The sequence below is a fragment of the Trichosurus vulpecula genome, chromosome 6 (assembly GCF_011100635.1).
Source record: "Trichosurus vulpecula isolate mTriVul1 chromosome 6, mTriVul1.pri, whole genome shotgun sequence".
Classification (NCBI taxonomy): Eukaryota; Metazoa; Chordata; class Mammalia; order Diprotodontia; family Phalangeridae; genus Trichosurus; species Trichosurus vulpecula.
In genome coordinates this window covers 5,032,223-5,053,495 of record NC_050578.1, presented here as the reverse complement: position 1 = coordinate 5,053,495, position 21,273 = coordinate 5,032,223, and the positions used below count along the sequence as shown (strand labels likewise).

At 41.2% G+C, this 21,273-nt stretch overlaps 1 protein-coding gene across 1 annotated transcript in view; it reads right to left on the bottom strand.

Annotated features, from left to right (window-relative positions):
* Window positions 1-21,273, bottom strand: part of NRG1 (neuregulin 1) — an 836,141-nt gene that overhangs the window by 143,381 nt on the left and 671,487 nt on the right. Inside the window, exon 5 of the mRNA XM_036764409.1 lies at window positions 21,068-21,118. Coding sequence (XP_036620304.1) covers window positions 21,068-21,118 — 51 coding nt within the window. The remainder of the gene's footprint in view (window positions 1-21,067; window positions 21,119-21,273) is intronic.

Genomic DNA, 21,273 nt, shown 5'->3' with positions numbered 1-21,273 from the left:
CTTAGCCAATTGTGATAACTGAATCGAGTGCCATAATACTCCACCATTAAGAAATGATGACTATGAAGACTTCAGAGAAGCATGGGAAGGCTTTTATGGACTGTTACAAATTTAAGTAAGCAGCAGAAAGAACACAGTCTATGCACTTCATATATAACTACAGCAATGTGAGTAGAAACAACAACCACAACAAAACACACAAATTCTGACCATGCAAAAAGGAAGAATGGCGAAAAGCAACTTTGCAACCTTCATTTCAGGGGCAGAGGATATGGGTAGAGGACATTACCTATGCTGTCAGGCATGGTAAATATGTTGGTTATTACCTGAACTGCTTTTTCTTTCTTTTTAAATCTTTATATCAAACAGTGGCTGGGTGGGTAGGAGAGAGTGAAGGGATTCATTCAGAAATGAGTGTTATAAAAACAAAGATAATCTACGATAAAGAGGACCTTAAATTATGTTTATATTTAGAGCTATTGCATCTATCTGGTGGGTCTGTCTATCTACTCCACTATCACCTATCTCTATCTATCTATCATGTCTATCTATTTGTCTATCTCTTCCAGGTCAGGATACCAGCCTCATTCTTCTGGACTAAATGGAAATGAAGCTTGGATTGCTTCTGACCTCCTGATCCTGGGAACAGTCTGCAAACAGACACAAATCCCCGGAAGTAAAGCCTGTAATTTGATGAGTGAGCTTTTTCTCCTGCTGTATTTCTCAAACATTGACCAGCCATCCAGTCATACAGCCACAGACATTTTATAAAGGTATTACATATTTATGATCCAGCACAAAGACCCTCTAAAAGCATCTGTGTTTAACTAAATCATGTCACTGACAGCGAGAGAAGCCTGCAGGGTAATTTAGCCTCCTAGGGAAAGTGTGTTTACACATCACTTGTGATACAGTGGCTTTCAAACAGTCACAGCCCATTCTCTCTCCCACCTCAGCCCCCCCTCCCCCCCCTTCCCCATTCCTCCAGAAAGGAAGGGCAAATATTAAATGCTTTTGAATGTCTATTGGAGTTCTGTCAGGAAATAGGAACACTTGGGAGTCACAAAGATTTCCCCCAAGGCTGTGTATTATTGTCATGCCTGGCATATGAACTGAATTGCTATGATTCCCATCATAGGATCATAGATGTAAAACCAGAAGAGACCTCAGAAGTCATTTAGTCCAGGCTCCATATTTTACAGATAAGGAAACTGAGGCAGAGAGATGAAATGACTGTCTAAGGTCACAAAGGTGGCAGCACCAAGCTTCAAGGCTGGGTCCTCTAAGACCAAATCCACTATACCACAGTTTGTTAGTTTACCAGGTTTTTCCACTGTGTTCATTCATAATCTCCCTTCAAAGCAGGGGCACTCAACCTTTTTTTCCTTTGGCTGTGTGTGGGTCACATACTCCTTTGGCAGACTGACGAAGCCTACGGACTCTTTATGCTGATGAATACAAAGCTCACAAAGGAAAGCAATTCTATTAAAAAAAAAAAACCAACACTTTTTTCCCACATTCAAATCCACAGACACCTGAGAAGTATGTGCATCAAGCTGATCGCCCCCGATCTACAGGCAGAGCTAACAGTGTACCAAGCATCCCACCCAAATGCCTTGTTCAAACTCTCAAAAGAGAACAAAAAATAAAGATGGAGGCAGGGAAAAGAGAGGCCCCTGGGGCCAAACTGTTATCTATTCCTATCCATAACAGACAGTGAAATGAAAAAAAATGTGATAGAAAAAAGGATTGCAAGGACATTGCGAGCTGCCCAGCTCAGAGGCTGGTTTGTGTGGCTTCCTTGACAGTAGCTTGAATGTTCTGAGACTTTCCATTTACATGGCGATGAGAAAATCAAGCTTTTCCAAGAGAAGCAGTAGGCACTCCTGGACAAAGGCTATTCAGATATTCAAATATATCTCTGGGTCCCTCCAGAAGCTGGGGTTTTTAAAAAGCAACAAAACATTCCAAGTCCAGCAACAGATAGCCATGAGACTGCAAAGGGACCCAGAGTCAATGGGCTGTTATTGGGATGGTGTTTGCTTATTTTTTCCCCCTTTTATCAAAATGTAAATAGTTTGGGTTGCTGGTCGGATGTGGGATGAGTGTACTTATCTGTTTGTTTATATTTGTCGGGATTATTATGAGGATGACCAAAAATCATTTTGATACTTCAAGGATCTATGATTCTCTCAGTGATAGCATTCTGTCCGCTGTTGCAGATTGTGGTCCAGCCACACCCCAGTGACTCTCATGTGCCTGGGTCACCACAGTTAGAAAACATCAGGGGGTCAGGCCTCAGAACCTAGACAGTATTTTGATCAGTTACAAAAGAAAGAAAGAGAAAGAGAGAGATGGGAGGGAGGAGGGAGAGAAGAAGGGAGGATGGGAGAGAGGAAGAGAGAAAGGTAGAGAGAGACAGACAGAAAGAAAGAAAGAAAGAAAGAAAGAAAGAAAGAAAGAAAGAAAGAAAGAAAGAAAGAAAGAAATACCCAACTTCCCTCTATCCAATCTTGCATTGTCCCAACTCTAAATGAAAGAAGCTATGAGGCACAGTGGGTAGAGGGGGCCTGGAATCAGGAAGACTCATCTTCCTGAGTTCAAATCTGGCTTCAGACACTTACTAGCTGTGTGACCCAGAGCAAGTCACTTAACTCTATTTGCTTCAGATCCTCATCTGTAAAATAAGCTGGAGAAAGAAATGGCAAACCACTCCAGGATCTTTGCCAAGAACATCCCAAAAGGGGTCATGAAGAGTCAGACATGACTGAAATGACTGAACAAAAAATGCAAAGTACTGCTCAATTCAACACCATCTCTTGCAGTTGGAGCCAATAATAGAGCTTTATCAGCAGGCTTACCAACTGCCCTTTCTCTTCCCCATACCCTTTTAACTCACCAATGAGACTGGTTGGTGAGAGGGACCCAGGAATTAACTGAGGTGCTGAGCCAAAGCAATCCTCCTCAAATTTAATAAACAGCCATTAAATAAATGAACAGCTCACGTATTTTGGGTGGGACTTCCAAGGCCCCTTTCCAGAATTAGAGGTATGATTCTGAGGTCTTAGGAAATCCTAACTTTCAGCTGTGCAAGTTTCCCAAAGCAGCTTTAGATGGCAATATTTTCACTTTATGCCTCTTCTCCCACACTGAAAGTCAATCTGTAATGTTTGAAATTCAATTCCAACAACAAAAACAAAAACAACCAAACATTTATTCAATCTCTATGACATGCCACTCAATGGGCTAGGCACTTGGGATACCAAGAGAACAAGATAGCCCTTGTCCTCAAGCAGCTTCCATTTATGCTGTGTGGCCTCACTCTGGCCATGTAGAAACCAAGCCATCTTCATGCTTCAGTGCCTCAAGATGAAACCACAAGGTTTGGGGTTGTTTTTTTTGTTTTGTTTTGTTTCTTGCATTTTCAATTGTGAACAAAACTTAAGCAATGTGATGACTAGCATTGGCCTCTGGATTCAATAACAAACTCTGCCACTGGCTGGCTGACTTTGGGTAAGTGCCTTCTACTATCGACCCCCTAGGATTTAACTAGCGGAATACCTGGGGAAGAAATCTGGCTTTGGAGTCAGAGGAACTGGTCTGAATCCTGGCTCTGTTCTTTCCTCCTCATGGGACACCTATTCTCTCTAGGCCTTGGTTTCCTCAGTCACAGACAACCCTAAAATCCAAAGATTGGATCAGTTGATTCTCTGATCTACTAAGTTGTAGACAGATGTGGTGGCCCTTAGGGCCAGGAGTTCACACGTATTCACCATTTCCAGGTCCTCACACTGAAAAAAAAAATCACAGATTCATGGAGTATTGGAATAAAATAGCATAAAATAGATCTGCTGCCTAACTGAGGGTGGCAAAGGGAGGAGGCAAGGCCTGCTGAAAGCACAAACACAGCAAGGCAATAGCTTCTTTCTTCTTTGAATTTCTCATCCAAAGCTCAATGAAGGATAGTGTCTTCCTAGCACTTGGAAATTCTGCACATTTCCAGCAAATTAAAAAAGATTTGAGTGCAAGGAATTGAACAGGTCCCCAAATCAAGCCAACACTGCAGTGCTCACTGGTTTTCTGCCCAATTGGCTTTTTAATTTAAAATCTGCAATGGAAGCCTCTTCCAGAGCTTTCCTGCTCTCGGCCTTAGCTCCAAGGCCCCATCAAGGCTCGGGAGTGCTGAGGTCCCCAATGCAGGGTGTCAGAGGGGCTGCCCAGAGTCAAAAGGATATGAGGCAATATTAAGTCACATGCTCTTTGTGACTGACAACATTTCTACCAGGGTGACAATGCGGGGAAAATAGGATTAGCTATGCCCATCAGGAAATGCTGCTAGCAGCAGGTCTTGAAAATGAATGTTGCAGTATCTGAGATCCATACCCCTTCCCCTAACCCACCTACAGACACTGGAGGAGCCAGTTGTAAAAATGTTTGCTTCTGATAAGGCTTTGTTTTGACTAGTGATAGAAGAAGAATACCAAGACTCTAGAGCCAGCCAGGGCCACATCGAGGCAAAAGCCCTTTGGAGGCTTTGGACAATCAGGGGCAGAAAAACATCGAGCATCTGTTTCTCATCTTGGTTACCATTCATCCCTAGCTCTGCAAGGGGAGAAGTGGGAGAGAGCCGCTTTGACTGTTGACTTCAATTAGACAATTAGACAAGTTCTCATTGGGGTTGGGGGAGGGGGGGTGGATATACCATGTCACAAAACTATTTAGCAAGATCAAAAGACTAACAATGGGGTAGTCAGAAGAGGCTTTCCAAAGATGGTGGCCCCAGGGCTGAGCTTTGCAGCTACAGATTTTGAGAGCTAAACCCAAGGAGGAAGGGCATTCCAGGCATGGGGAAAACCTCATGGTGACCCAGGAGACAGTGTCTTGTCCAGGAAATGGCTAGCAAGACACTTTGGCAAGGCATGTGACCTCTTGCCGCTTCATTTTTTCCTTTGTAAAGTGTAACACTAAATGCTTAATGCTGGCTTTTATAAGATGCCTTCAAAGTTTGCAAAGTGCTCCTATATCCAACATCTCATTTGATCCTCCCAACAGCCCTGGGAAGTAGGTGCTATCATTATCTCCATTTTACAGATGAGTAAACCAAGATAGACAGGTGTGAAGTCACTTGCTGAGGGTTCCACAACTAGTAAATGTCTAAGGCAGGATTTTAACTCAGCTCTTCCTGACTCAAGTCTGGTGCTGAGCCACCTAACTCACAAGACCCCTAAGACTCACTTCAGCTCAAAATTCCATGTCTTGTGTAGGATTCTGGCAGTCCAAATTCATCCCCAGGGCTTTGTCCCTCTTGCCCCACCCCCAACTTCAGCCCCACCAGCTTAAAGAGCTATAGACAAATGTTTGTATGTGACTAGGGGCAGCTGCTCCAAGACTGCCCTGGGGGTGTGTGGCCCTCATCCTGGACTTGATTTGTACCCATCTGTGGGCACACCCCCACTCCATACCCACATAGAGTGGAACCAACATGTCCCAGTTGTGCTATTTCGTACCTGTGTGTCCTTAGGCACATCACTCTCATTACGTACAAAAGCCTAAATTCATGACTGCTAAATCTCGTCATATCTAATTCAGTTATTTTCACTCTTTTAGAGTTCAGTTGTGTCTCCTAATGTACTATCACTCTCTTGGTGCTTTGTGTCATCTGTATATTTGCCATCAATGAATGTCTTTAAGTCACTGAGAAAAATATTGAGCACAAGCTGTCAAGAGCAAACTGTGGGAAGAAAGGTGGCTATGAATTGGAAGACCAGGGTTCGGATCATCTGCTGCTTAAAGCCTGTGTGATCCTGGGCAAATGACTTGGCATCTCTGGGCCTCTGAAAAAAAGAGGGTGGATTAGATAGCTCCCAAGGTCCCTTCCCTCTGTGGAGCTGTGATCTTGTGATTTGGTCAACTGGAATTTGGTCAGCAACAAAAGCAAGCTCAGCAACCTACAGGAGGAGAAGTCACTGCTTCATGTTGGACAATTTGGATTGTGTTTGCTTTTCTCCATTCTGGTGGTGGCTCTTCTTTTCTACCCAATGTCTCTGTACTCCCTCATAGTGGCTCTACGGGGGCCCCAGTTTCCAGGCCCTGGCATATAGTTCATCAATGCCTGGGGACACCAACTCCCAGAAAAAGCTGTCTACTCTTTTTACCACCACTATCCCTCCTCAAACTCATTTCTCAGTCTTTGGGAATATGATTTTGCCTCACTCAACTGGTGTTGTTCTTGTAATCACTTAATTGGCTTATCTTCTAAGGCTCTCCAGAGCACCTGACAGCGTTGGCCACCATCTTCTCCCAGATACTCTTTCCTCTGTGTTTCTGTGAGTCCGCTTCCTCTTGGGGCTCTTTCTTCCTCTCATTCACAGCCTCCATTCCTGTATCACCATGCTTTCAGTGCCACATGATTGACTGTATCCTGGAGATCTGTCCTGTGTCCCCCTTCTCCCTGGGGGCAGGATGTGTTTCATTTTGTCTTTTTATTTTTAATACCTTGTGCCCAACCCAATACAGGTGATTAATAAATGTTGGGTGCTTAGTATAGTGGATAGAGAGTTGGCCCTGAAGTCAAGGAAACCTGGGGTCACATCCTGCCTCCCTAACTTTTAACCTTAGGCAAGTCACTTTATTTCTCTGTGCTTCAGTTTGTAAATCTATAAAATGATAATGATCCCAGACTTGCTACAAAGCTCATGTGCTTTGCAAACCACATGGGCTAAAGCAATTTCTGTTACACTGAGAGTGGCCTGTTGTATTCCTTCAATCTTCTGGCTAAGCTTGGATCGCAAGTCCCTAAGAACCCATCTTGTACTAGCCTTACCACGTGATGAGGTCATCCTCCTTCATGGTGAAAAGAAAGCCTGGGTCCTCTTGTCTCCCTTCCAAAATGGTGGCTACAAGAAAGGACACAGCATTTCCCCTAGGAAGATCTATTATTTCTATGTCAGTTCTCATCCTCAGCATCAAAATTCTGCTCCAAGAGAAAAGCAACTGATGGCAATTAGTCAAATCAATAACCAAGTAATCAGAGCTAACTTCATTTTCCCATCTTGGATCACAGCTTTTCCTTCTGTCAGCTAGTTCTGATGACAATGCCAAACATCACGGACAAATACATTTCTCAGTTTATAACATCAAAAACCACCTGAAGTCTCGATTTGCCAAATATATTTTAAGGCTGTCATTTTTCAGATACCTAAGGATGAAGAGATCTTTGACTCAGATGAAACCCTGTCTATCGGTGTCTCCTCCTGTCTAATGGATTTCTTTCTTATATAATGAATCGATGAGCCCAGAAGCTTAATATCACTATGACAGAATTGAACTTAAAAGGATATTGCTAAAGCATTTCTAATCGGTGGCATGATGGATACAACGCTGGACCTAGGGTGAGGAAGGCTGAGGCTCCAATCCTGCTTTGGACACTTCCCAGTGGTACGACATTGGGCAAGTCACTTACCCTCTCTCTGTCTGCTTCCTCAGCTTTAAAATGGAGGCAATAAGAGCTCACAGAATTGTTGTGCAGATTAAATGAGACAACACATGTAAAGTATTCTACATGCTTACTCTACTGCAACAATGCTTGCCATAATAATAACAATAATAATAGGCACTACTCTTATTAGAATTAGCGATTTGGAGCCAAAAGAGACATTAGAAATCATCCAGCCCAATTCTTATTTTACGAACCAGGGAAGCAAGATGTGGTGCTTAGAGCCACAGAGTTGGGGTTTTTGCCCACATGACCAACTCCCAATTCAGCCTTCGTCCCACTGCATCCCTCGCCCCTATTTGAGCATTGCTTGCCAAATACTGTTGCCTCCCTATTACCTTCTATGAAGCTCAAAAATCAAACTCTGCCTCCACCGGGAATGCTCAGCATGTCCTCAGACATTGAGAGGATCTAGGAAACACCAGGGCTTATGTCTATCAACACACACTTTTCCTTATGGACAGAAACTGGTTTTAGATGACAGAACTGCCTGGAGGGCTTGGCTCCTTCAAGAATCATTATAGATACATTTCATTTTTCTGTCTAAAGTTTAGACAAATGTGGAGGGAGAATACGTACACAGATCATGTGAGCTCCAGAGAGACACAGAGCTGGATAAACAGTAGGCACAATGGAGTAAGATTTTCCATTCTGGTGCTTCCAAAGAGCTTGCTATTAAGGTCATCAGTAATGTTCAGATTGCACTAAGTGGGGATTTTAATGCAAAAGAGCAGTTTTTGGACAGTTCTCTGGCTGCACAGTAATCTCAGGGTTGCTGCCAAGACTAAGATGTTTATAGATATATAGACAGATGGATGGATGGATAGATAGATAGATAAATAGATAATCAAAGGTAATCAGGGTTAAGTGACTTGCCCAGGGTCACAGCTAATAAGTGTCTGAGGCCAGATTTGAACTCTGGTCCTCCTGACTCCAGAGCCAGTGCTCTATCCACTGCCCCAAGTATCTGACCCCTAAGATATTTCTTTTAAAAAATTTCCATTCACTTAAATATTTATTAAGCAAGATGTAAAGTCAGGCACTAAGATGCATTTCATTCAAATGCGGATCCATCAGAAACATCAAAAGCATCTTCATAAAGGTTGTGCATTTTTTCATGTGAAACCCCCAAGTCAAGGATGGACAGGGGAAGAAAAGTACCTACAGAGGGTCCCATCCCTGGCCATGCCCTCCAATAAGAAGAAATGGCACCTGAAGTCTCAGAAAGCCAGATCCATCCATTGGTGATGTGGACACGGTGGCTGCACCACTCACCCTGTCCATCTTTGGCACTCATTACTGGCAATCAAAAGTGTTCCAATGCATTAAAGATGAGAGAGAATTGAGCCCTGCCAAAAAGAGGATCTAAGTTAAAAACTCCATACTAGACTTTGCCTTTCTCCTACTCGTTGATCTTCCAACACTCATGGAAACCTGGCTCCATCAGGAAGACTCTGCTTCTCTAGCCACTTGGCAATGTTTGGGGCACCTTCTTCCTTGCCCCTAATACAATAAACCAGGAGGAAGGGTGGCTCTACTCATTTTATTTCCCACAAATACTCTCAAATCTTCTATTGATTGTCTATACTAAGCTATCACAAACACAGCCCTCTTTGCATGGTCTCTTATCTGCTGGTCCAAATACCTGTAAAGGTTTAGCCTGGAGAAAAGGAGTCTTGGAAGGGAAAAGAGAGCTGCATTTAAGTGTCTGAATGGGTAATAAGTAGAAGAGGGATTAAACTTTTCTTGTTTGGCCCCAGAAGGCAGACCCAGGAGCAATGGGCACAGGAGGCAAAGAGTCCAACTTGGTCTTGATATCAGAGAGAAAACAAACCAACAAAACCCTTGTTAACAACTAAAACTGCTCAAAACTAGAGTGGACCAAATTGAGATATTGTGGGTTTCTTCCAAGGGGCAGCTAGGTGGGGCAGTGGATAGAGCACCCAGGGCCTGGAGTCAGGAAGACCTGAATTCAGATCCAGCCTCAGACATTTACTAGCTCTGTGACCCTGAGCAATTCGCGTCACCCTGTTTGCTTCAGTTTCCTCACCTGTCAGATGAGCTGGAAAAAGGAGGTGGCAAACCACTCGAGTATCTTTGCCAAGAAACTCCAAACAGGATCACAAAGAGTCAGGGATGAGTAAAAAATGACTAACTGGGTTCTTTCTCCTTGGATGTCTTCAAGTCCAGAAGGAATGGCCACTACTGCCTGGTTTCATTATGGTGGGGAATCTTTCCATAGGTGAGGTGATATCAAGCTGACAGTGACATAGTTGCTGGAACCTCCTCAAATTCTAAGATTCTTTGACCCTAGCTTTTTTCAACACTGCATACTATCTAAGCTGGCGTACTCTCTATTCTGGCTGAATCAGCCTCCTAGCTATTCCCCGACTTTCAGGCTGTCTCCCAAGTCTGGAATGTACTCCTTTACCTCTACCTCTTAGAATCTCTTAGCTTCTTTCAAAGATCAGATCAAGTGTCAAAACATGTAGGAAGGCAGTATGGGTTTGTGAATAGTATGCTGGATTTGGAATTGGGGACCTCCAGATCTCATAGCTGCTTCTGATGCATAACTCCTGTGTAATCTTGGGTAATAACTTTTCTAAACCTGTTTTCTAATTTATAAAATGGGGATAATGATACCTGCAGTACTAACCTCACAGACTCAACCCACATTAATGTAAAGTGATTTACAAACTTTGGACAACTATATAAATGCTAGTTTTAATGAGAAAACTCTGGAATGCCCTTCACAATTGATGGTTTATTTATGCATCCATTAACAGTCATAGAATGGAAGCTCCTAACTAACATCCTTGTCTTACTAGTGCCTATAACAAAGCCTTGTACAAAGTAGGTGGTTAGTATTTGTTTGTCTGAGTGAAAGGAAATATTTACAAAGAAACAGCTTGGTATTGGCCATAGCCCTGAGATTACTGCGGCTACAGAAGACTGAAGTGGGAAGAAAGAGGGCTCTTAGTGCTGTGGAAAAGAGTGTAGGAAGTGGAAGCAAAGAACCTGGCTGTGAATCTTAGTCTAGTTACTTACTCTGTGTGTGTGTGTGTGTGTGTGTGTGTGTGTGTGTGTCTGTATGCACGTGTGAAACTTTAAACAAGAAGGTTCATCTTTCTGGGCCTCAGTTGCCCCTTCTGTAAAATGACAGTATTGGCTAAGATGATCTCTACAGTCAGACATCTCTAACTAAATAACCCTAGTGTCTCATACTAGTGTTGCAAAACTTTCCTTTGTATCTGTGCCTTGTTTCATCCATCATAGGAAAATCATGTTGTGATGTGGCTTCCCAGAGCCCAAGAATTAGGTCAACAGAACAGATAGCAGGATGAAATACCAAGCCCAGGGTGTCAGTAACAAGGGATAATGTTAGCCTACTATATCCTGCCATCATCTGACCTTCACAGTATATGCCAATTTGATTTCTGTGGTGACACAGTAAAAAAATCATTATGCTTGCCCCTGGGTTTCTGAGGGGTGGGGAATGGTAACCTTTAGACATGAACAGCAGATAACCATTTGCTCTTATGCCCAGCATTGTTAGAACACTACGGATCAATGGCTGGCATGCCAACAGCCTCAAACAAGACTGGAAGTCATGCCAGAAGGGCTCTACCTTCTATTGAAGCCCTTCCAGTTCCTCCTGACTTACTAAGCCTCAGGCAGAAGCAAGGACAGCAGGAGACAGATGTGGTTTTCCTTCTTACAAACAAAATGAAAACAGACCAAATAGGTCAATGAAGAGAACAATAAGACTATTCAAGGCAGGAATCATGTGGACTTCTCCAAATAGCTGACCTTCTTACCAAAGGAGATTTGGGCCAAAAGTAGGAGTATTTAGTGTTGAGGAGGAGCCATTGAGATCAGCTGGACCAACCCCCTAATTTCATAGAGAACAACATCAAAGCCTAGGGAGGGGAAGGGAGGGGGAGGGAAGGGACTTCCCAAGATCACACAAATGGCCAAGTACCATAGCTGGTGATTAAACCCAGATCTCTAGACTTGGTACTCCTTGGTACTCCTTCCACTACCAAATGATGCAAGTTTTATTTATTTAAGTGATAGAAAAACACACATCGCTTATATTTCAAAGCAGAGATGGGTGTTCAAGCCTATCTATTCTTCAGTCCACTGGGCTTTCCATTTTTTTTTCAGCTGTGACACTCAGGAGACCTTCAGACCTTCATACACTCCCCCCTCCCCACACCCTGAAAGACATTCCTAGTGGTCCAAACAGCCTCAGGTGCCTGACAAGCATGACTGTGGCATTGAAGCTTTTCACTTACTGAAGGAATTGCAAACAATGACAGTTGTTTCTATCTTCCTCTACTCAGCTCACTAAAGTTAACAAAAAACCCCACATGAAGATCAAAGAGCAGACCTCTTCGGTGAGGCAGGCCAGATCGAAAAGATGGAAGTAATCATCTGCAATACCTTTCTTCATGTAGCAATAATAGGCATTTCATCCATGTATTTCAGAGCAATTCCAACTCCCTCTCATATTCATCAATTAATGCAACCTCATTGACAATGCAGTGTCAACAAACAGGGCTCTGCCCTAGAGAGACCTTTCAGCACCACATATCAGGACAGCACCCATCAGGACAGAACTCTTAGAATATTTTGCAATCATTTTATCGAGTGTAAAAACCTCATAAAGCAACCTTTCTATCAGGATCCTGGATAACTTCCTTCTGCCCTTGCACAATAAGCCCATCGGCTTTCCAAAATGAACATTAACTTTCCTTTTGCATCCTCAGTTCTCCCATGAGAGCATACAGAGTTGCAGCTGTGTTGATTTTTTTAAAGGTATTTTACTGCAAGGGAGATGAACAGTTTTTTAGACCTTAATGCTCTTTACCTGCACAGTAAACACATTTTTAAAAGGTCTCCATATGCCCTTATGAGACCCAAATCCTTCTCCTGGCTTATCTCACTGTCACACAGATTCTCATTTGTACATATAAAGTCATTCTCCTGCACACATAACGAATTCATCCTAAATTACACACAGCATGCTCATTTTGAGGCTTATTTTTTTTTAATTTCTTACAGATGACTTTAGGAAGATCTAAACGGAACAATACTTGCCTGTTGCAGCATTAATGAGGCCAAACTAGAAAGAGACTATGAGGACATAACACAGTAATATTCCAGTGCATGAACAAAAAGAAAACATGAAGAACTTATCAAAAAAAGCATAAGCCTACTGGGGTCATTTTTTAAATGAATTTCCTTTGGAGTGTCATACAAGTTTCATTTGGCTCTACATCTTCCTCAAAAATAAAAATAAGAACTATCTGACAGGTTTGACTTTTTACCCTTTGTTGAGATTCATAGCCATGATGGATGGGAGTATGAAGAAAAGAGTTGGCCAGAATGAGTACTTATAGCTACGATGAAACCAGGAAGGACTTGAAAGGAAAAAATCCCTCATCCACTGAACTACTGAGGCATTCATGTTTATTCACAATAATTTGTTGTCATCCATTTGACTGAATAGGGATTAATCATCTTAGGAATATGTTCTAGATATGAGAGTGGTCTTTTTTTAGACTCATTACATAAAATGTCTTTATTTTAAATTTTCATGGTAATTATTATACAGCATGTTGGATGTTGGCTCTTGAGTATGTTTTCCTTAGTATATATCCACTTTCTTATAGGTAAGCAGTCATTGAATCCTTGATCAAATACAGCAGAAATTGATTCACAATTATCTGTTTCCCTTGGTAACTGAATTTCAAGAGAATAGAACCAAAATCCAATACATCAGAGTATTCTACATTTCACTAATTATTATTTCCTTAATTGTGTTAACTTCCTAGATGATTTAGGACTATACACTGCAGTATCTAAGCCTGATTGGATTTCTTTGCTGTTCACATTCAGCTTCCCAGAACCCAAGAGTTAGAAGGAACTTCAGAGTTCATGCAGTTTAACATATACTAGAAAAGGAATGCCCACCTCCATGACGTAATTCACAGATAAGACCTTCAGGAAGATCTCTCAGGAAGGGACTTATTGTTTTGTTTTGTTTCTTCTGACACAAAACCTAAATTTGTTTCTTTGCAGCTTCCATCCATTACTCCTAATAATGCCTCTAGGGCAAAGCAGAGTAAGACTAAATCCTCTTCCAACTGACAGAGCTCCAAATACTTGAACAAAATGATTGATATCCCTTATGGTCTTCTCTTCTCTAGGTTGAATGTCACAGTTCCTTCAACAGATCATTATAACGTAACAGGGTAACAGTCTAGTCACCCAAGGCCCTTCAGCAACTTAGCAACCCTTCTCTTGAATCTCTTCATCTTACCAATATTCTTCCCAAACTGGGCCACCCAAAACTGAATACAATACTCCAATGACTATTAGCCAAGTATATGCTTAAGGTGGAGTGCAGAGGAAGTATCACCTCTCTATTCCTGGAGGTTTTGCCTTCTTAGTGAATTCTGAGCTTGGACTGTTTTTTTCTGGCAGCCATATCATGCTAATGCTTCATGTTGAGTTTATAAACCACTAAACCTGCCAGATATTTTTAAAGGCAAACAAGTGTCTAATCATGTCATTTCTATCTTATACCTGTGATATTGATTTTTCAATCCAAGTGTGAGACTTTACAATTATGCCAATTGATTTTAGTGCCTTGGATTTCTCTTTTGGGATATTTAGTTTGTTGGCTCCCCCTTCCAGGTGGGTGTCATCTGTCAATTTGATTAGTATATCACTTTTAAGAAGAATGAAACTATCGAAGTGGTTTCCCATGCAGGATTAAATATGTGTAAAGATTAACAGCAGATTTAAAAACCATCCTTTCCGTTAGCTTGGTTTTCTTCATAGAGGATAATGCCAAGGATTTAGAAAAGAATAAAGTCAAAAGTCTGATGTACTAACTGGATCTACATCTTCACTCTCAAAGGGATATAATACTGTTCCAGAAGTTCTTAAATTTTAGAGATGAAATGAAAACCTAAAGAAAGTTGGTGACTAAAGATGAAGAATCAGGTCTTTGGACTCCAACTCCAGGGCCATTATATCAGTCTCTCCTTGATTTTTTACAATGACCCTGCAAAATTGGGAGTGCAAGTATTATTATTTACATTTTACAAAAGGGGAAACTGAGTTTCAGAAGGTTTACATGGGTTCCCCATGATCACATAGATAAGAAAGTAACTGACACAGGATTTGGAGTCAGGTTTCTGGACTAGAAGTGGAGTGCTGGAGTGCTCTTTCAACTACACAAGACCAGCCCAAACATTTGGAAGTGGCTCATCTGGGAAGGGGAGGAACAGAAGAAACAGAAGGCCCATGAAGGAGGACATAGAACCTTAGCACTCCCTTAAGTAGGCTCCTCTTTCTGAAAAAAGTAAAAGAAATTATACATGTCCTTTACAGAGATGAGCTCCAAGGCAGCCACTGGATTTGGAGTATTTCTAGCAAATGGATTGATGCTGTCTACAAATAGTGCCTTGATGACATTCCGCACTAATCACACAGACAGTGCTCAAGGTCTAGGACTGACCACTCTGCCATCCAGGCAATAGCTCTCTTCCCAAGGAATCAGAAAGATGAGGTTGCACATATTAGGTTCTTTTCCTTTTAAATTACTCTCATTGCTATAGGACATCAGGTTATTTCTTTGCCTTTCTATATGCAAGTTAGAGTCCTCTCACCCTCCCTCTCTCCACAGCATGTTCATAGAAATCTTCAAAACCCAATTTGCATTTGCTCACTATTTGCCACTGACCAAAAACAAAATAAAATAGAAATAGCTTTCTAGCTCAGAATTATTTAGGAAAATTCCCAGGAGGCTTGCCCACCAGTAATGTCGGTAAGAGAGGTTGCAGCTATCAATGTCATAAAGAAATTGTAGATCCAAGCCTTGCCGATGATCCAACAAGACCGGTTCTGGAAGGTACCAACATCATTAATGAACATCTAATTGGTTTGCTTTTCCTGAGTGGAATCAAAACAATGGCTGCACAGATATGCCTGATGTTCCTTTAGGTTGCTTTTGCTGGGTCCCACATCCAAGAGGAGATTGTCAATTGCAGTTCAAAAGCTGCCTAGATCAGTCCCTTTATAATGCATCTTCAACAATAAGATGCAGAAGCAATTGAACAGAGCAATAAAGTGTTCAGTAAACTCAAGGACACTAAGCACTGTGGTAAGGACTGCCTATCTAAAAAAAATCAATAAATTAAACCTGCTCAGAAATTCAGGAAAGGGGGTGTGGCAGAAAATAGATTGAAACCAGCATTTTACACAACATATACCATAAACACACACACACACACACACACACACACACACACACACACACATGATAAGTTCCAAAAGGATAAATAATCTAAATAACTTTTAAAAAATATAGGTCACATCACTTTTTAAAATTAAGGAGACTGGAAGGAGGTATTTTGCACATCCACGCTTAAGGGGAAAATTCTGATTTGGAGTTTAGAAATGTTTCCACTCTACTCCATTGCCTCTCTAATCAAACTGTTGAGATGAGGTTGGCAGAATCAGAGCAAACTTCCAGAGGTACGTGGCATTTGAAGGGGAAAAAAAGAGGTTAAATACCCTTTTCCCAGGTTGACTGCTCTGCTAAAAACAAAACAAGTCAAGCTCACTTCAAAATCCTATTGATATGGTATTGGTAAACCTTTTCAGTATTGGATATTAGGAAATACAAAATCTAGCCTACATGTTTATTCCATATCATGAGAGTCAACAAGTAAATAGAGAACATTGATGGAGATTTCAGTACTCAAAATTCAATTCACTACTATGAAAAAGAAGAAATCTGTGCTAAGCACTAAGGCTTAAAAAATAAAAATAATAATAATAATGCCTGTCCTTGGGGACATTACATTCTATGGGAGGGATAAACCATGTAAATATGAAGTGTATATTAGGTTTTATATACACATGGAAAGAGAGGAGGGAGAAGAAGGGCCTTGTATAGGGAGACAGAGAGAACTGGAAATTCTCAGAAGCACAGGGAACAAAAGAAATTAAAGCTGTTGATTCCAGATTAAAGACATAAACTTTTAAATCAACAGCATTAAAAATTCTGAGTTAGTTTCACTTTAAATTTTCCTTAAACCCAAGACTTTTCTCCTTCACCACACACACACATACACACGCACATGCATACACAGAAGCTACAAGGATTGGTGTGTAAATGCAGTGCAGGAAAAAAAATATTTTATCATAATCCCCAGAGGAAATCAGCCTCCCTTGTTTTAAATAACTAAATGTAGACATTTCAGGCATATCCATGCTACTGGGGTGAGAGAGAGGAGTCAGATTTCACACAATGAATAGAGCTGTGGAGTAAGAGATCCATTTCGGGTCTCTGTAGCTAGGACAAAACAAGAAAACTGTGATTTCCTCTCCATAAGTGCTCAGATACGCTTAAGAATGATGTCCATCCTTCCTGCTAATGAAGAAGGGAAGAGCTCCAGTTTCAGGACACTAAATCACTTTACTGGATGGATCCCATAGGGGAAATTTGCATCAGACAAGGTGCTGAGGTGAAACCCTATAACTTGGTTTCAAATATTGAGCACTTTGCAAAATCAAACAAAAGCACCCAATGGATCCAAATGGACTAAAATTCCCAGACACTAACTAGGAAATCTGTGCAAAGACACCACACAAAACAAACTACAACAGAACATTAAGACTGTCATCTTGGAGGTGTTCACAGGACCCAAACAACAGAGCAAAGAAGGAGATATAGTCTCTCTGATTGCAGTAAATTCAGCCAACTATGCCAGGTAACCTGTGTCTGTATAGATGGCCCAAATGGCCAAATGGATTAGGTCAACAGCGAATCATTATAGGTAAGAGATATGGGACCTATCCCAAGAGTGGCCAAAACTACCAGATAATCCTATGGCCTGAATGCTGTGTTTATATCCCATAGCCACAGGACTAGAAGGACAGAAGAAGGACTAGAGTCAGATGATTCTCAAATCAGCAGAAAACCGGACTAATGAAGTAATGAAGACAGGCTACAATAAGCTCCAAATGGTGTTTAAATGGTCTTGATAGATTGACAGATACACACACACACACATGCATGCACAGATGCATGTTTGTTGTTGTTTAGTTCTTTTCAGTCATGTTTAACTCTTTGCGACCCCATTTGGGGTTTTCTTGGCAAAGATGCTGGAGTGGTTTGCCATTTCCTTCTCCAGCTCATTTTAGAGGTGAGGGAACCAAGGCAAACAGGGTTTAAGTGACTTGCCCAGGATCACACAGCTAGTAAATGTCTGGGACCAGATTTGAACTTAGGTCTTCCTGACTCCAGGCCTAACACTCTATCCACTGTGCCACATAGCTGACCCACAGACATATGTATGGGTAGATAAATACATATAGGTATAAGTATAGAAAGTTGATATATACACATCTATACATACGGAGAGATATTTTAAAATATAGAGATAAATACCAAATCTATATTATATATAACCAAATATATATTTTCACAGATATTGAAATGCAGATTTTCCTCTGCTCAACAATTTCCCTTACAAAAAAAAATTCAAAAAGTGTTTGCGCATTTGTTTTTGTGGTCTCCCCTGTTTTTCGTTTGGTTCAGAATTCTCCCTTTTATCCTATTTCTGAAAAACATTTCCATATGATTTTTTGAAAATCTGCTATCTAAGTCTGCTATCTAAAGTATATGGGGAATTTTGGCATAGTGGACAGGGTGCTGTGTAGAGTCAGGAAGGCATGAGTTCAAATCTGGCCTTGGACACTTACTAGCCATTTGACTCTGGGCAAATTACTTAACCCTGTTTGCCTCAGTTTCCTCAACTCCAAAATGGGATAATGGTAACACCTATTTCGGGGGGTTTTATAAGGATCAAAGAGATAACAATTCTAAAGCACTTAGCATGGAGCCCAGAACATCCTAAACACTACAGAAATGTTATTTGGTGCTGCCGTTGTCGTTAATTATCCCATATGTGGTCAAAGATATGCCCAGTATTCAAATGAAGAGATGCAAACATACAAAAAAAAACTGTGATGAGGCCTCAAGATCATTCACAAGTGCAAATTAAAAGAACTGAGATTTCACCTCAATATCCATTAAATTGACAAAGATGATAAAAGACAATAGTCAGCACTGGACTGCTGAGGGAAGACAAGGCCCTAATTCACTAATGGCGGAGCTGTAAATCAGTCCAACCATAACAGAAAACAACAGGGAATTACATGAAAAAAGTCACTAAAAGCACTCACATCCTTCAACCAAGTAAACCCCTACTCCTGGGCAGATAATCTAAGCAGGTCAAATGCAGAGAAATGCCTACTAAAATGTTCATGGTTTTATAATAGTAAAAAAATGGAACGAACATGGGTGTCAATCAATGGGACAAATTGTGAATGTCACATAACACTCTTGGATCATAAGAAATGCTGAATATGCAGAATTCAGGAACTACGGGAAGACTTCTGGGAGCTCGAGCTGAGACAAGTATGCAGAGCCAGGAGACCAATATGGAATTACTACCAAAAGGTAAATAAAAATAATCCTAAAAAGTGGTAAAATTCATATTAATTCCAATGCTGATCTTAGTCCTGGAGGGCTGGGGGGTGAAATATATTTCCCTTGTCTTGGTAGAGAGGAAGGGACTGTATATGCAGAATCACTGCCACTATCCCATTACCACCATTGTCTGTTCCGTGCCTCCTCTTTTCTCTTGAAGTCACCACTGGTTTGCTCATAGCAGCCAATGCACAACGTTCCATCCCCCATCTCGATGGGCTTCTTCCTCAGGCCTGGAATGCCCTACCTTCTCCACTCTCCCTCATAGAATCCTGAGGTTCCTTCCGTGCTCCTCCAAGCCTACCCCACTCTCCTTAGTTATTAGTCCTCAGCCCCAGGAAATGACTTTTGCACTGCTCATTTTAATTTTCTACGTATGTGCTGTTTCCCCCTCAAAAGAATGCAAGGTCCTTGAGAGCAGAGACTACTTAACTTTCATCTGTGTCTAGCACAGTGCCTGGCTCATAGAAAATGGCCAATATTTGTTGAATGAGTGAAGGAATGTTTCATATGCTACCAAACACAGTTGTTTTGCTGGTCAGCCTCAATTAACTATTTTTCTTTGTCACAGAGAAGATTCAATATGGTGGAAATGACAATCAGAAAATGAGTGTCATCTAAAAAAAGCATCAATTAAACATGGAAAAGCCATTCATCACCTCAGTCAAAGCAGAACAGCTCAATTTCTGAACCTGTAATTTCATTGGCATAGAACTTCCTTTGTTCCTGTAAGCTGACTTTTCTTGAAGAGTTTTAGCAGGTTGCCTGGAACACTGAAAAGGTAAGTGACTTGCCCAGGGTCACACAGCCTGCACATGTTTGAGTTAAGACCTGAACCCAACCTTCCCTACATCCAAGGCCAGTTCTCTGATATATCACACTAATTTATCACTCCTTAATGGAGTTTTCAGCAAATGAGTCTCTCTTTTCATATACATAATGCATGGGTGTATACATATCCACACATAGAGAAAAACAGCCATGTGTATATATGTATATGTATATATATAAAAATATGTATTAATTTGTTGTGTTTTCTCATGTTTTTGTTGATTGTGAAAAGGGACTATTTATATCTAATTATGCAAAGTTTGTCAAACTAAGCAAAGTTTCCAGCTTTAAGTAACCACCTAAAAATTGATGGAGGCTGTCATTACAGAACTCTTTCCCAGAGGTCTGGGAGACTGCCACTAGACTTCCTTTTCATCTGTACCATATCAGTCCTATGTTGTTTATACTCATCTTTCTCAAGCATCCAGGAGTTTTTGCTAGCCCTTCCAAATTTCCTCAGCTCCCCTGGCACCTAGTGAAGAGTGAGAGTTCATCTCACAGTAACAGCACCCTCACAAAACACATTCCACATTATAAGGGGGAAAAATAATCAGCAATGGTTGCCAGGAACTTGCCTCTAACACATTCTTCAATTAGTTGATATCTATCAAATTTTAAGAATGAGCATCCATATATCTTTATCTTTTGTCCATCCCATATATAGCATATTGCAGAAAAATGGTAAAGCTACTGCATCATGGAGATATCTGTATAGCACATCTCAGGCAATGAGTTAAGACTTTGAAAGAAGCTGAAATCCTAGTCACTCAAGTCAAACAGTATTTATTAGATGCCTACTATGTGCCTGGAACAGAGCCAAGTACTGGTCCTGACATGATATTTGATCATTCACACAAGGACATTTTCCAGAGGCTAAGCAATGAGCTCCCAGCCCAGAAGACCACTGGTCTAGTCTATCAACCATACACAAGGTCTCCATTCAGTTTTATTCACACATGCTCAGTAGAAGAGACTGCAGAAGGAAATATAATTCTAGAACAGTCCATTTCCACCTTGTCCAAAATCCTTTGGGCTCTACACCTAAATATGGCATTAGAAATGGCATGAGGACCAGGCTGAAGATACAGATGAACATTAAAAGGCCTTGAAAGTCATCACAAAACTCTGGTAAAGGCCAGTTAATGGAGTGGTTGAATACTTACATGAAGAAGTATTGATCCCTTCTGTTGACATGGATATTCTAGTGGGGTACTCTATAAAACAGAAAAAGGCAATGAGGAATTATGGGATCAGGCCAAGCAAAATTCTCCATTGTAAATGTGCCATGCTCAGACCCCAGGAAAAGAAACCAGGAAAGGAAAAAAGTTGGAAAAAAGCATCCATGATTTAATGATTCCACAGTCAATGG